General features: G+C 34.7%; 1 protein-coding gene across 1 annotated transcript in view; it reads left to right on the top strand.

The window, feature by feature from the left end:
- Positions 1–218: 218 nt before the first annotated feature.
- LOC117120084 (angiopoietin-1 receptor-like) overlaps positions 219–17275 on the top strand; it is a 41665-nt gene continuing 24608 nt past the window's right edge. Inside the window, exon 1 of the mRNA XM_033265084.1 lies at positions 219–405. Coding sequence (XP_033120975.1) covers positions 339–405 — 67 coding nt within the window. The 5' untranslated portion in view covers positions 219–338. The remainder of the gene's footprint in view (positions 406–17275) is intronic.

The following is a 17275-nucleotide window of genomic DNA, read 5'->3' as shown; positions in this document are numbered from 1 at the left end:
CCACATGCAAAGACCCTTGAAAATAAGTATAATTTTGAAAGTAATTTTCCAAATAAAAATACTGTTGTTAATTGATATTAGTCGTTTCGACTCCTTAATCTTATTCTGACTGGCAGTCATCACATATTTGCATATCTCGCTATCTCGTTTTACAAGTCCCCAGGCAAACAACTAGAGTTCAACAGTCAATAGGCCTAACAGGAAGAGAATTTTTTAATTCCTGCTGTAGCTTTAGTTTGTTAGTAGACAACTTCCAAATAACATTAATAGTGATATTGTTGATCAAACGAGCTATGAGTTAAGTTAAAGTTGCTTCAAGTTCATACAACCTGTTCATAATGATATTGCGATACATTAAATACGTAGGCCTAGTAGTAGTATTTATATATTCTATCGTCAAAGCAGGTAAGCAACACTTTCTTTTAACAGGGTAATCACAAACCATCATTCTTACGCAAACGTTGTAGTTAGCTAGGCCCTATGTCGTTCATTTCTAGACACTTCGTCTAGGACATATTATTGATCCTACATGCCTCAGCCCTTAAAAAAGAAATATACAACTTAATACGCTAACATAACACTTCTTTGTTTAGATGCACAAAAAATAATTACTGTAAATTTCGTCATACTTGTTTAAAAAAATTGCCATGATACTTCAATTTTGAGTAGAAGCATAAAAAGGCCGATTTCTCATAACTTGTAAAACATATGGCATAGAAATATGAAAATAACAATAAATGATGCAGAAGTACTACTTCCCTTGTATACTAGGTTCAGCCATATCGGAATTACATGTCTTCCCATATTCGCTGGAAAAATAATGAGTTATCTCATAGTGTTTTTCATGATATATGATTTGACGCTTATGTGGCTGTTACTTTGATTGAAATATACATGTAATACCAAATATTGCTGCAAAAAATATTAATGCAAAAAGTACTACGTTCTATTCACTTTCAATAGAAACATATACTCCATATGAGTTATTCATAATACTAATTCTTGTCCTATTTAACAACCATTTAAAAATAGTGAAACATTTTACCCTCAAACATTTAGGAGCGATGACCCAATAACGTGTTCATAACATATGTAAGAAAATGAAATACGAAAGGCTATAATTCCAATAAATGTGACCAATGAGTATTTAATCAAAACAGAAAATTGTCATTCTTTAAAATTATATATATATATATATATATTATATATTTCTGTCTTTTGTGCGATAACACTTTCAGTGACGTAGCACAGGTATCACAAGTGGATCACAAGTAAAAAGAATAAAAGAAAACCGAAATGAAAAAAGAAATTGAACTTAAAACAAAACTAATGAGTTGAAGAAAAACAATATGTACATAAATATAAAACTACTGCATCAAAAATAAAATAGCTTAAAACTTAAAACAAATTTGAAAAAGGAAAAGGCGAAAAGAAAAATTCAGTAAAATTTTGATTCAATATTTTGTCTAGAACTAGAAGAGAGTAAATAAAGTTAAATTATATATCGTTTAAATGATTTTTAAAAGACTTAGGGAAAGTTCATTATATATTGTTTTCATTTGTTCAATCAAGTTGTTATTAGACTTGTTCCTAGTACATTGAGGGTGATTATTGTTGTTAAAGATAAATTTATTACATAAATAAGATGGGCCTTTTCTTTTAGATATTTGAAAGTTAATAATAGAAGATGTTCATTCCATCTGTTGACCAATCTTTTCCATCTCAACTCATTCATGATTGTACGAATTGGAGTATGAATGTCAACATATAAAAGAATTCTTCCTAGCCTATTTTGAAGAATTTGAAGTTCATTGAAGTGATTATTGGTTGGTCTCTTAATGAAAATAACCTTAAGTTAAGGAAAAAGTTTTCTTAGCTATAAAAGGGACATAAAACCAGACCTCTGCGAGGGCCAAGGTTCCTATGCGGGCATTCGTAAAATATTGCACTACTGTATTTTCGATGATGTAGACATGGCAACTAACGAGGGAGTGCTCGTGTTAATTTGAGATGACAAACACACTAGCCTTTGCACAGCCATACGCAACGCATCTTCTTTGACATCTTCCTGTGGGTATATTTTAACTAGAGTTTTTGCTACAAAAATAGCTTGGTACCCCTGTTTAATTAGAAATTTATGAAGTTCTAAGACAAATCCATTCTTGATTAATTTAATATTTTTTTGGAAAAAAAATATAAAAATTTTCTTCAACTGTACTAATAAACACTTTCTACAAGAAAGTCAAACTTCAGCAAGAACAAGAAAAATATTCACATGTACGGTACATACATATAATTAATAGGCTAGGCCTAGGCATACACCATTAATTAATTGAATTATAGTAATAAAAACACTAACGAACTTTATAAAAATATATATAGCCTAGTAGGCCTATTAGTAGAAAATGTATATGTGCAGTATATAATAATTAGTTACTAGCCATATAACAGGCATTGTCCCTTTTTAATATTTTAATTGATAGTATATAGTTTTCTTTTTATTTTGAATGAAAAATAAATGCGATCGTTAATATCGATCTTGGTACAATGTAAACCTGTATTCATATGACTACTTATACAGAATTTTACTATATTATAGGCCTAGACTAGGACCAGGCCTCCTACTATATTATAGAGGCCTAGTCCAAGACCTTGTTGCAAATCCCAGCAAACATAAGCCTAGCCTATAATGTCAAGCACAGGGCTCGTGATCGCGGTACCCTGACCATTAAAAATTAGCAGACGCATTGGGAAGCGTTGTTCACGGCATTGGACTGCAGCGAAAAATTATTCCCCCATCATTAATGGAACAGGCCCACGTCATGCTTGGCTGATTAGTTTTGATTTACATTTCGCAAGTCTAGTGCCATACGCAGCAAACTTTCTAGAATCTAGTGTTGTTGTCAAATGCATTTCATAACCAGGCTGGTTTTTGATTTACGTTTTGGAATAGAATTTGGAGAGGGCGTTTGATCAAGTCAGACCTACGTTTTGAATTTGAATTACATTTTAAAGAAATTAGAACTACATTTTGAAAAATTTGAACTACGTTTTGAAAAATTATAACTTCATTTTAGGAATCTAGAACTACATTTTGAGAAATTTACGCCTACGTTTTGATAAATTAGACATTGAATTTTGCAATTACATTTTGATTTTAACATGGACTTTTGCTGCGTAAGGCACCCCATCTGAGCCGACTATATCAGGCAGCCCTCGATTGATAGTCAGGTAGACTTGAGCGTCTTTTTGTTTAGAACGGCCACGAAGTTACGTCATTCTCTAATCACCTTGTTTCTTTGACCCCTTCTCCACAGGCATGTAAAACGGCATGTCGTTCAAGTTCAATGAGAGGTATCATATCATACCTCCATGATTATAGAGGATAAATGGAACATCGGATAGTTTTCGTTGTATTAAACTAATGTAATTTAATTAATATTGAATTTTGTATGTGAGATTGTTTTTTTTTTTTAACAGACAGACAGCAATGATTACCTGATTTCAATTTGATCAGCGGTAGATGAGTACCAGCAGCACTTAGGCCTAGGTCACAGATATGAATATGTAATCTTACTATGATCTAACCTAAAACGACCAACATCGATGAGGCAGTTTCAGAACCATTACTTTATTTGTCTGTTGTATAATTTGTAATATGATTATAAGAAGGCTACAATAATATTCAATAAAGAAATTTATCAGAAAAATCAGTTTAATTCATGTTTTATTCCGTCCGTCGTCGAATGTACACGCCATGTCTACTACTACGCACTGGCTCACAGTATGTTATTTGCATATTTTTGGATGTTGCTTATTGTTACTATCAGCGATTCCGTGATGTTGGGTTGCGATATCTTCAAGCTAATTTGCATAATACAATGCCGTTAGATTGTGGACAATAGTCTTATTTGGTATTCGGACAAAGGCACGGTAACATGGATGACTTTGAAGATTTTAATTGGGATAAATGTTTTGGTGAAAATGAAGTTGATAATGCTGAAGAATGTACTGCCGATATGAACTAGACATCATCCTCAACAAAAACACAGGGGACAGAAAAACAATGTGAAAGTACATTTAGTAACCAGCTTATTCATTTTTATCGGGCTTGTATAAGTGATTTACTATAGAATATTTCATTTCATTTATTTATTTGACCAAAAAAGCAATACTGTACAAGAATTAGAACAAACAATAAAACAAATGGTCAGGAAAAACTAAAGTGACAAAAGTCACCTGACTCAGGAGTCAGTAATTCCAACATAAAATAAATCTATATATTATATACAAGACATAAAATACAAATAAAATAAGGAACAACAATAAGACTTCAAAATGGATAACAGTCATTAAAATGAAAGTTAAAATTTAAAAATTTAAATTTTAAAATAAAGTGGAAAATTAAGTAATAAAATACTTTAAATAAGAAACATAAATTATGCCTACATATATTATGATACACATTACATAATTTTATTATTTAATATCACAGACCCTATAGGGTATGTGATGATACCTTGGACCCTATAGGATCTGTGATGATATCAATACGAGCAAGGGGGTAGAAGGTATAATAAAAGGATTTAGACACGATAAAAGATAAGAGTCCCAAAATCTTCCCGAACTTTACAGGAACTGGACACTAGAGGGTGCGCGAAAATTGCTCCAGGGCATTTACAAGGCTATCCTCAGCCACTTATCCAATTAGCGAGGTATGCAGTGTTGTAGGTATATGAGCGCAGCGGGTGGTTTCGATCGTTTCTAATCCGTTGTATATAGGGTCTGTAATTTAACAAAAGGAAGCGTGAGATAAAAGTCTTAAATTTAAAAAATTTGAGTCAATATTTTATCTAAATAAATCTGTGGGTAATGCAACATCATATAATCGCTCTGTAGAAAATATTTAAGAAATTATCATTTACATTCCACATGTATCCAAAGTTATCTAAAGCGTTTCTTATCCCAACTGCCTAAACAGTCCATTCTATTTTCAGCCCACAATCTTTGCTTTTGTTAGCATATATATGGTAACCTTGTACATTATATAGTATTTTCTGTCTTACAGCATTTACATTTATGCAAAAAGTTTACAATTTTTATGTGTTGATAAAATTTAATGGGAAATCTCACAAATTTATTTTGAACTTTTTTTGGAGCATGACGGGCATTTACAAAATTTTATATGGACATTTCATCACAATTTACATCATGACCCCAAAGCTCTCTGCCATATTGCATTATTGGTATTATTTGGCTACTTAAAAGTTTAAAGCCCCATTCCTGGCAAAATTTCACTAAAAAGGATTTTTTTTAGAAAAACTGCATATGGATTACTCTATTTATTATTAAACAATTGAAAAATATTGGCTAAATTTTAGTCTTGCGCAAAAGAATAAAAATAATGAGAAATACAGACTGTTTCTCATAGGAGATTACCATTTTCTCGACGAATTCTTCGTTACTAGGCAAATTCAGAGGTTATAGATCGCATCCGCTGGAATGCTCTCGCTTTTATGCATACTATATACAGTCAAAAAAGTGCACCCTCTCTAGTGAAATTGGTTTTTGTACTTCATATCTCGCACACTGCGATCGATCGACTAGGCCTGAGATATGTTTGTTTAATTGTCAGTGGTGCTATACTGCCTTGTAAAGCCCGGCAGTTCTTCACAAATTGTATCAATAACTCGTTTTTCATTTTTTGTACCACAAGACACATTTTGCCACGACAGCCCAAAAATAATAACATATTTTTCCGAAGATGACACAAAATGAAATAATAAAATAAATATTGTCGTGTGTATATAATTTTGTATACTTTGAGTCTAATATTATTGTAACCTTATTTATATTTTCAGCCGAAATCACTCCCGATAGACGTTCTATATCCGCCAGTGTTGGAGATAATGTGACCTTAAGTGTAACCAGTATCATAAGAGATATTTCTGGTTTTCTATGGAAATTAAATAACAATAGTATACCTGAAGGAAATGGTAAAGATTCGTTGACCATAAATAATGTCAGACCAAGTGATGCTGGAATCTATGAATGCTACACAGGAGAAAGAAATGGAAAACACGCAATCATGAGATTGATCGTTAGAGGTAGACATAGTTTTTAAAAGATAGATCTACTACCATCTCCAACCCGACCCCACACTATAAAGCAAATAACCTAGTGTTCAAAGATATATTTGTGTCACACGTTCACACTAATAAATATAGAGACAAGTTTGTATGCAATATATGCCACTTTTATTATACCAACATTTCTTTTCCCTTGCATTCAAACTAATCGTATACACCATACAGTATAATAAAATAATATCTGTATATTAAAAAATAACGATATGAACGGAACGATTAAGTTACGAAAAACTATATGGTTAATAATTGGTATATTGAATCAGTTTAATAGTAAATATAATATCTGAATGGTATAATAAAATGCCTATATAGAGTTGTAATAATTTTTTAAGTAATAAAAATATATAAGGCCTTATTTATACATGAACAAAATAGTAACATAATATCATACACCTGTTTGGTGCCACCAGTGGCAGACGGTAGAGTATAATTGCAGGGTATTCTAGGCAGTGGCGTATCTAAGGTGTGGGAGAGGGGCGCACCCCCACCCAAAAAACACTCACCCCCTCCCCCTCCCTTAGTCACCCCAAATCATGCTCATGTGGTTAAAAATCACCTTAAATTTTATTTATTTATTAATTTATGTTTGTGTGATAACACTTTCAGTAACGTAGCACTGGTATCACTAGTGGATCACAAGTAAAAAGAATAAAAGAGAATTAAAATGAAAAAAGAAATGTTATTCCTGAATGTTGCAAGTTAGTGCCCATCACCTATTCATCGATCTCCCACTTCACCTAGCCGGCATGATCAGCTCCCCTTCCATTTCAAGACCCTTAGATTCCCCACTGATGCTAGAGCCTGCTAATAGGAAAAGTTTGTAAGCCTATATCATAATCAAAGATTGCGTTCTATAGACAAAATATAAATGCATGTTCTTTTATATACCAGCATGGTTGTTAATACATTTAAATTTAGATAATACAAGTTCCTTCTATACCGGGCATTATCAACGCTTCCATTACATTGTTAAATTGGCTATTCCAACACCACCACGTGGTTGGCACAATTGTATAGGGTACTGTATACTCCCACTTCCACTCACTGAATACGCGATTGGCTGATATTTGATACTGGCCATGCAAAAATTCTAAGCAGCTGAGAGTACGATGGAATAGGCTCGTCGAGTGTGACTTATCCTAAATACCAAAGTAGGCCAAAAATAAAAAAAAGTTTAGCAATCCCTTCGAAAAATTACGGTTTGTATAGAAGTCTGTGGCTAAGAAATGCTAAATAAACGGAGAAACTGTACAATAATATTATTAATTTTTTTTTTAGTTTCAGCCAGGATATGTGCTTGCTTCCCTTGACGGTGCACCACTAGGTGCCATAAGGGTCGGAACACATTGTAAAAAGAAAGTAGAAGGATATAGGCCAACACATACAGGCTTATGCTAAACAACAACCTTAATTATAATATGTAAAATCATCCGTCATTTACTACCACATACAATAAACAGGGTTCTATACTGTATTTTCTATACTGTGTATGAAACAATTACATAGGTCAGCTATGAGAGGTATTGTGCATGCTTTACGCCTGTTTTTTTAAACTTTAAAATTGAAAGGTTGCCCTACAAGAATGTATGGATCAAACTGTGATTTAAAGTGTCCTGTTTGTTACAATGGAGGAATATGCGATGATGTGACTGGATTTTGTGTCTGTCCAGCAGGATTTCAAGGTGAAGACTGCTCAGCAGGTAAAATAAAAAAAAAACATTAAAATGTGATTTGGCGGATATATGGGGGTTTTGATTTTTAATATGGTACCAAATTATTTATTTCATTAACAACTTGCTGAAGTATTAAAATCGGCAAGTAAATTTACTACCGGTACTAAAGCATGTTAGGATCGAGCAGTGTCATTTTAAATTGTACAAGTACTATTTGAAAGTCTTTTAAGACCATTTAAAAATGGTCTAAAATTGCCAAAAAGCAAGCTTGTCATGTAGCAATTCTTATGTATAAAACTCTATATCGTAATATACTTCTGGTGAATATTCATGATATTTTTTCACACCATGAATATAGTTTCGCCAAAATTCCCTTGTTAAAATTCATTTACCTAAAACAGAATTTTAAAAAAGTATTTCATAATATGTGGAATGCACTTTTTTGATAGTCAACTAAATGCAACTAACCTAAACAAATATAAGAAATCGATTTCAAAGTTGTAATTTTATGTTCAATTTTGATTTTTTTCGTGCTTAAGTTATTTTCTGAATAATGGTTTTACTTTTAAATTTAACATTTTAACATTTACATGTCTGTATTTTATGTATGGCCCCAGGGAAGAACAACCTTGTTTGAGCTTTTCTGTGTTAAATAAAGTTATAATGTTATGTGTATTTCTTTTTTTGATAAGATTTAATGTTCCTTTTCTAAATAATCAATTGTAGGTTGTGGAAACAATAACTGGGGGCGTACGTGCAGTATAGTTTGCTCTTCGAGTGGAAACTGTAAAGGGGTAATGTTCTGTCCTCCTGATCCCAGTGGATGTGCATGTCAAGCTGGTTTCAGTGGTGTTACTTGTGATAATGGTGCGTTGTAACAAATAATTAAAAATAAAACCAACTGTACCTTTAGCGATTTAATATACAAATGCATTTTATTCTATGATCAATGTATTGGTTTCTGGAATCCATCATAGCATACCCTATTCTGTACCCTCACCTAAGCCTACACCCCAGAGATTGCCCCATTAAGTTTTTTCATGTATAAGACTAGTATTGCATTTTTACGCAATATGTTGGCATTGAGCCATAGCGACTGGATCGAGAGACCATGCCGCAGGCGACCTATCAATGTGTTGTGATTCACTGTGATTTTTTACACGAGTTGCGTATTTACAGATGCAAAAATGAAAACCATCATTGGTAATATTCAACGCTATGACGAGAGGGAAGTACGGAGCTCATATCAGGAGCGGCTCGAGCAGTATTTCAAGACTAATAGTATAGCCGTGGAAAAACAAGTTTCAGTGCTCATCAGCTCACTAGGGAGACGAACTTACAATTTCCTTAGAGATCTTGTCAGCCCGGAGAAGCTCGGTGATAAAGGATATACTGATTTAGTTCAGATTTTAAATGAACACTTCAGCCCGAAACCGATCAAGATGGCAGGGTGTTTTCATTTCTACAAACGCGAACAGAAGCATGATGAAACGATTAAAGAATACTGCGCTACTCTAATGAAATTGACTGAACAATAGTATAATAAAATTCTGCATCCCATACGAATACATGTTTACATTGTCGAAATTAAGGATTTCATTTTTTTTTTATTGAAAATACAAAAAACAAAATTTAAAAAATTATTTTAGTATAATGGATAAATATGGATAAATAATTAATGGATTCTAAAATACTGTAAAACCTTGGAATTGAAGCCCAATGGGCTTAATATTAAAAAGAAGCCCATCTCAAAAAGAAGACCATGAGCTTCTTTTAAAGATAGCATAGTCATAGTATTTTTTTTCAAAGTAGTACACTGTATATAATTTCAAAATAACAAAATAAACAAAAAACGCACTTGGTTTATAGAGTATTTAGGTGACTTAATGAAGGTTATTACACTCCATGATACAGATTGATGTTATGTAACAACAGTGGCTCTATCTATTGTTTTATTTTATAGAAGTAAAATTATACCCAAAATTTCTAGGCTTTTTTTTTTGCGAGCTTTGGTTGGGCTTCTTTTTGAGGCTACATTTGCAAAGTAAGGAGGTGGGGGGAGGGGCTTCTTTTCAAAATGAATGCTGTAAATTTGAGGAATTCTACTTTAAAACAATAAAATAAGGGAACTGTAGCATCAATGTGTATTATGGAGGATATTTACCGGCTTTAAATCACCTAAACTACTGGATAAACCAAGCATGTTTTTCATTATTTTTTTTTTTTTTTTTTGCTTCTTTGAAATTCATTTAGGTCTACAGTTGATGTCAGAGTCTGTTGGCTCTCTGGATAGAGAATACGTAGTTTATTAATCTGTTCTTGTTAATTTATGTCTTAATAACTAATTTAATTCAACGGAATAACACCGTTGCCTTCCCTACTACCAGATCCAAGCTCAGAAGATTCAACAATGTTACACTATAAAAGAATCCCATGCTTCTTTTCAAGATGGGCTTTTTTTGGGGTGGGCATCTGTTCGGGTCTTCGGTCTTCGTTTTGTAGACACCCATATAGGGTGTCTATAAAACGAAGACCCTTGAAAATTTCACAGACGCCCAAAAATTTTCGTAATTTAGATTTTGTGAGAGCCTTATCTCACATGCTTCCAAAATAACTTTGAAAGTACGTACTATGTAAGAGACTGGTAAGGCAAGAGGATTAATAGGTAAAGACCAATTACTATTTGTGAAAGGGCGAAGCACAAGAGATGCCATTGGATTAGTCAGAGTCATATGTGAAAGGTCACTTGAGTATGGTAAAGATGTCTACATTTGCTGGACAGGTTATGAAAAGGCGTTGGATAGAGTAAAATCAATCAAACTTACGGAAATTTTGTCAATGGTGGGAATTAATTGGATATAGAGAAGAGCAATCTGGAACTTGTACAAATAACCAATCTGCATTAATCCTAGTGTAGAAGGTATTTTAACGGAACCAGCTGATAAAGGAAGAGGTTAGACAAGGTGGAATCTTGACCACGATACTCGTTCACTTGTATGTAGAATACATGAGGAGGGAAGTAGAGGATGGAAATTTTGGTGGGAGGGGAATGTGTATTTTGCTATCTTGGAAGTCTTATAACAGATGATGATCGATGTGAGAAAAATGTAAGGAGAAGAATTGGAATAGCAAAATCCAGTTTCAGAGAGAATATTGATATCTATGATTATTGAAATACCTTGTGTAAGCCATTTCGGCCATTAATGGAATAATAATATTATGTAAGATATTAAGTGTACTCACTATAAATATTTCATCCATCTCCCGCCTCTTGTTGTTGTGTATTGTTTGTCATTAAGCTGCTAACCAGCCCCAAAATCCATTGCTTACACAAGATATTTCAATAACCATGTCGTATATGGCCCTAACAACAGTGAATAGGTTGATGCAACATATATCAATATTCATAGAGGGTAAGCATACAAATGAATCAACAATTGTTTATATTTTATTTTAAACGATTTCAAAGAATGTGTTAACTGAAGGTTACATGGTAAATTGTTCCATAAATATAGCTCATTGTATATAAAAGATGTTCTTCTCAATAAAGGGGTATTTCTTTCATAAATAACATTTTTGACAGTTGAAGACCTTGCATCATATGAATGGTATTGCCAGAAGTTAGTAAAAAATGTATGAAAATGAGAGGGAAGCTCATTGTTGTTTAAACGAAATATTAACATGACTGTTTGAAGCTTGTTAAAATCAAAAGTATTTAGAGTATTGAGAGTATAAAATAGATTTTTAGAATGAGAATAAAAATATAATTTGGCAATTCTTCATTGCATTTCTTACCAGGATTAAAATAAGTTAGTTTACAGGAGCGCTTAGAGGCCTTATTGGCATAATTCACTAAGTATAATATATTATTTGTAGAGGTGTAATTTTGCCCACGATCTCCAGATCACTAGCCTGGCATCATACCTCTAAACCACCAAGCTTGCGTCTGATGGCCAGGGTTGAATTCGAGTCCAAGTAAGCAGCGGGTACTGCAGTGTTGATAGTAATTGCTATTGTCGTGATGGAATAATAGACAATAACTGGATTTGCGTCAGGAGAAACATGTATAGGTGTAATTTTTCCCTACCTGACGTGGAAATGTACCGAATACTCAGTACATTTGAAAACAACTGCAAAAAAAAAACACAAGTTGTTCTCGGGTGGGACTCGAACCCACGATCACCAGATCACTAGCCTGGCATCATACCTCTAGACCACCGAGCTTGCGCCTGATGGCCAGGGTTGAATAAAGCAAGTTTGACTGCAATCCTGTTGAATAATCAATAATTAATTGATTTTCTGTTTATCAATAAAGCTTGTACGGGAAATGATTATGGTGCAGACTGTAGTCAGAAATGTGAATGTGTAAATGGTTGCGACAACGCAAAGGGCTGTTTGAGTACTTCTACATGTAACAATGGATTCACTGGAGATACATGTCTTGGTAATTATCTAAATTTTTTATTTAATATTGCAAAAGTCTATACCAGATTGTGTCTATTAATCAGTGTTAATCAGCGGTATGGGTTTTATCTTGTGTTCTCGGCTATTTCTCAGTTTACCAACGTACCTGTGCTTGTCCTCGAATGGAGTTGGATTTTATTGATAATATTTATATACAATACTTCCTCCGAGTCCACCACTTTGCGATCCTGCCTAATGCAGTCCATCCATCACTTTCTTGGTCTCTCTGAAGGTATCTGGTTCTTTAAAGGGCCAACTTATTTTTACAGTTGGTATAATCGGCCAAAGATAATATCTGTTGCAAGTAACTTTTGAGTGCAGTGGCCGAAGCCCCCTGTTGGTGCAATGTTCTTGGAAGGTTTTGTTGGGCCATTTCAAATCCTATTTTCAATCATTTACTACAATTTTACTGAAATTATAAATTGATTTTTTTTTTTTGCTTGCTGAATTGATGGATAGAAAGTCTGAAGAAGACTTATTTCCAGTGGGGTCCTTTTTGATTGTTTTAAATCATTAAAAAACCCTAATACACTAAATATGTGGCGCCAAGTGAGGGAATAATCGATGTCACTGGCGGAGTCGGGGTAGGAATATATGGGAGCGCAATTGGGTGGGGGGAGGCGATGGCCGCTCAGAATCTCCTGAGGTCTAGTGGGCAAAGTCCCCAAAAGCTCTGACAATTTTAAAGATTTATAAATGTTATTTAGACCCCTAATTAATCTTTACAATCTGATACTTTGTAAAATTTACATAGAATATTTTTATCTGATGGAGGCTACAGAGTGGATCTTATAATATGTTTTATTCAATTTGTACCTTAGACCACCACTAATGACTATGCATACATTGATGCTTGATTTAGCAAGAATCCATGGTAGTGTAAAGTTGCATGAATATGAATAACTTTTAGGCAAGTGGCAACTTCTGATAAGTTCAGGGACAAGAGGTGGGGGGGGGGGGAATATGTTAATTTGTGTTGACCGGGGTAGGCCTGTAGAGAAACCATAAGGTAGAGTTAGTTGCATTGAAAAAGTCTTAATGGAAGGGTATTAGCTGTAGAGTATGATTTAGGCAAGGACATACCAGCTAAGGTGCATCAACATTAAACAAACAAGTTAATAGGCTTTTTGTTGAGCTCTCTCTGACTGGCGTCACCGTTTCGAAGTATCCTAAAAAAAATTTCACCTGTCGCAAAATATGAGTTTGGTGGCGTGGTGAGTAATAAAGTGATGCATAGTCGTAGAATAGTTTTATATAAGCAGACTTTACATATTTACATTTACTAATTCAAGCATATTTTGATCCATTTTTTCCATATTTGAACATCTTTGTCTCTGGCAATGCCATGGTTCCAGGGAGCGGAGGGGAAAAAAACACTTATTGATATAGATGGAAAAGGAGTGTTTAAGCCGCATTTTCTCCCGTTTTAAATAATACAAAATCTGTATCTTATTAACGTATAGTATGTTTCGTAAAATATGTTTTTTGTGTCTAAAAAATCAGTTGTACAACATATAAACTTGTTTTCCTCTGGAGCCTTGCTTCAAAGCATAGAACACTTTGCCTGTAAGATTAAATTAGAATGGGACTAGGTATAGTGTCCAACAATCATCAATTTCAATCAAATTCCCCGCATTACCATAAATTTTAAAAGAAAAAAAAATGTAGGCCCACTATTGTAATTTCGTTGAATTGCCTTTAAGCTTGGTGTTACTGATTAAAAAAACTAACAATCCCTACTTTATATGAAATTTATTTGTTGTTGCTTATTAGTATTTTGCCTTTTAACCTATATCAGTGGTGTAGCGAAGGAAATATTATTTGGCATCTGTTTCCTAAAGCCATTGCTTCTACAGCATTGTTGCTTATTAGTAGTTTGCCTTTTAACCTATATCAGTGGTGTAGCGGAGGAAATATTATTAGGCATCGGTTCCCTAAAGCCATTGCTTCTACAGCATTGTTGCTTATTAGTAGTTTGCCTTTTAACCTATATCAGTGGTGTAGCGGAGAAAATATTATTAGGCATCTGTTCCCTAAAGCCATTGCTTCTACAGCATTGTTGCTTATTAGTAGTTTGCCTTTAACCTATATTAGTGGTGTAGCGGAGGAAATATTATGAGGCATCTGTTCCCTAAGCTTCTACAGTATTGTTGCTTATTAGTATTTTGCCTTTTAACCTATATCATTGATGTAGCGGAGGAAATATTATTAGGCATCTGTTCCCTAAAGCCATTGCTTCTACAGCATTGTTGCTTATTAGTAGTTTGCCTTTTAACATATTAGTGGTGTAGCGGAGGAAATATTATTAGGCATCTGTTCCCTAAAGCCATTGCTTCTACAGCATTGTTGCTTATTAGTAATTTGCCTTCTAACATATCAGTGGTGTAGCGGAGGAAATATTATTAGGCATCTGTTCCCTAAAGCCATTGCTTCTACAGCATTGTTGCTTATTAGTATTTTGCCTTTTAACCTATATCAGTGATGTAGCGGAGGAAATATTATTAGGCATCTGTTCCTTAAAGCCATTGCTTCTACAGCATTGTTACTTATTAGTAGTTTGCCTTTTAACCTATATCAGTGGTGTAGCAGAGGAAATACTATTAGGCATCTGTTCCCTAAGCTTCTACAGCATTGTTGCTTATTAGTAATTTGCCTTTTAACATATCAGTGGTGTAGCAGAGGAAATATTATTAGGCATCTGTTCCCTAAAGCCATTGCTTCTACAGCATTGTTGCTTATTAGTAGTTTGCCTTTTAACCTATATCAGTGGTGTAGCAGAGGAAATATTATTAGGCATCTGTTCCCTAAAGCCATTGCTTCTACAGCATTGCTGCTTATTAGTAATTTGCCTTTTAACATATCAGTGGTGTAGCGGAGGAAATATTATTAGGCATCTGTTCCCTAAAGCCATTGCTTCTACAGCATTGTTACTTATTAGTAGTTTGCCTTTTAACCTATATCAGTGGTGTAGCGGAGGAAATATTATTAGGCATCTGTTCCCTAAAGCCATTGCTTCTACAGCATTGTTGCTTATTAGTAATTTGCCTTTTAACATATCAGTGGTGTAGCGGAGGAAATATTATTAAGCATCTGTTCCCTAAAGCCATTGCTTCTACAGCATTGTTGCTTATTAGTAATTTGCCTTTTAACCTATATCAGTGGTAGCGGAGGAAATATTATTAGGCATCTGTTCCCTAAAGCCATTGCTTCTACAGCATTGTTGCTTATATAGTAGTTTGCCTTTTATCAGTGGTGTAGTGGAGGAAATATTATTAGGCATCTGTTCCCTAAAGCCATTGCTTCTACAGCATTGTTGCTTATTAGTAGTTTGCCTTTTAACCTATATCAGTGGTAGTGGAGGAAATATTATGAGGCATCTGTTCCCTAAAGCCGGGCACTCACTACGCCCGACGGGTACCGGCCGACGTGATTCTATGCAGAACGTTGTCGCGCGCGTTACTGATTGTTTTTAATGACGGTCCGTTCAGACTGCCACCAAAGGTAATAAATAGCAGAAGATAGAGCAGCTTCCCAGTGGCGTATCTAGAGGTGAGGTGGGGGGGGGGGGTTGATGGGAGACGCGAAGGTGAAGTGGGGTGGGCTCAATGATCAGTTGAGGGCGCTAATTCGCAAAATATGGTGATTTAAGGTGATTTCTAACTACTTGACCGTGATTTTGTGGGGGAGGGGGCGCGAGTAATTTTTTGGGGCCATGCAGTCCCCCGAGCCCTCCCCTAGATATGCCACTGCAGCTTCCCAATATAGCGGAACATCCGTTCGAAATGCATAGTGGGTACACGGAGAGCAATTTTACCCCGTCTGCACGGCGGCACTATATATCAGTAATAAAAGCGCTGCCCAGGCTTGTTTGTTTCCTATAGTCTCCATATAAAAGCGCTGCCCAGGCTTGTTTGTTTCCTATAGATATAAAAGCGCTGCCCAGGCTTGTTTGTTTCCTATAGAGTCTCCATATAAAAGCGCTGCCCAGGCTTGTTTGTTTCCTATAGAGTCTCCATATAAAAGCGCTGCCCAGGCTTGTTTGTTTCCTATAGATTCTCCATATAAAAGTGCTGCCCAGGCTTGTTTGTTTCCTATAGAGTCTCCATATAAAAGCGCTGCCCAGGCTTGTTTGTTTCCTATAGAGTCTCCATATAAAAGCGCTGCCAAGGCTTGTTTGTTTCCTATAGAGTCTCCATATAAAAGCGCTGCCCAGGCTTGTTTGTTTCCTATTATCTCCATATAAAAGCGCTGCTCAGGCTTGTTTGTTTCCTATAGAGTCTCCATATAAAAGCGCTGCCCAGACCTGTTTGTTTCCTATAGAGTCTCCATATAAAAGCGCTGCCCAGGCTTGTTTGTTTCATATAGAGTCTCCATATAAAAGCGCTGCCCAGGCTTGTTTGTTTCCTATAGTCTCCATATAAAAGCGCTGCCCAGGCTTGTTTGTTTCCTATAGAGTCTCCATATAGTCCAATGGTCAAATTTTACCCTGCTCGTGGGAGGGCGGATGTTCCATCAATTTTAATGCAAATACGCGAAACAGCTCATTCTTCTGCTATTTAATTTCTTTGCTGCCACCGAAAATCAGCAGACGGTGTTGCATGTTGTAGCGCATAGAGTTCTTATGAATAGATTATGAATAGAATAGTTCTTATGAATAGATTAGGTAGAATTTTACTTTCTGTTGATATTAAGACTCCTGTTGATTATATTTTAAGTGCCCTTGGATGGAGTAGACTTAACGTGATTTGGAATGAAAAATTACTGCTTATGACTTTAAAATGCTTAAAAGGATATGGCCCTCAATACTTGTCTTCAAAATTTACCTTTAACAATACTACCCATTCTATCGATACTCAAAAAACTTGAATGAACTACCACACAAAGAGATGTCAACTTTTTCATTCCAAAATCATTTAAAATAGTATTTTCAAGTTTTGTTTTATTTTATTCTTTGTTTTATTTCTACTGTATGTTTCTCGTCACTGTACC

This window comes from Anneissia japonica, unplaced genomic scaffold (genome assembly GCF_011630105.1).
Source record: "Anneissia japonica isolate Jap-2015-1 unplaced genomic scaffold, ASM1163010v1 scaffold8210_len164512_cov191, whole genome shotgun sequence".
Taxonomy (NCBI): Eukaryota; Metazoa; Echinodermata; class Crinoidea; order Comatulida; family Comatulidae; genus Anneissia; species Anneissia japonica.
This window is presented reverse-complemented; position numbering and strand designations above follow the sequence as displayed.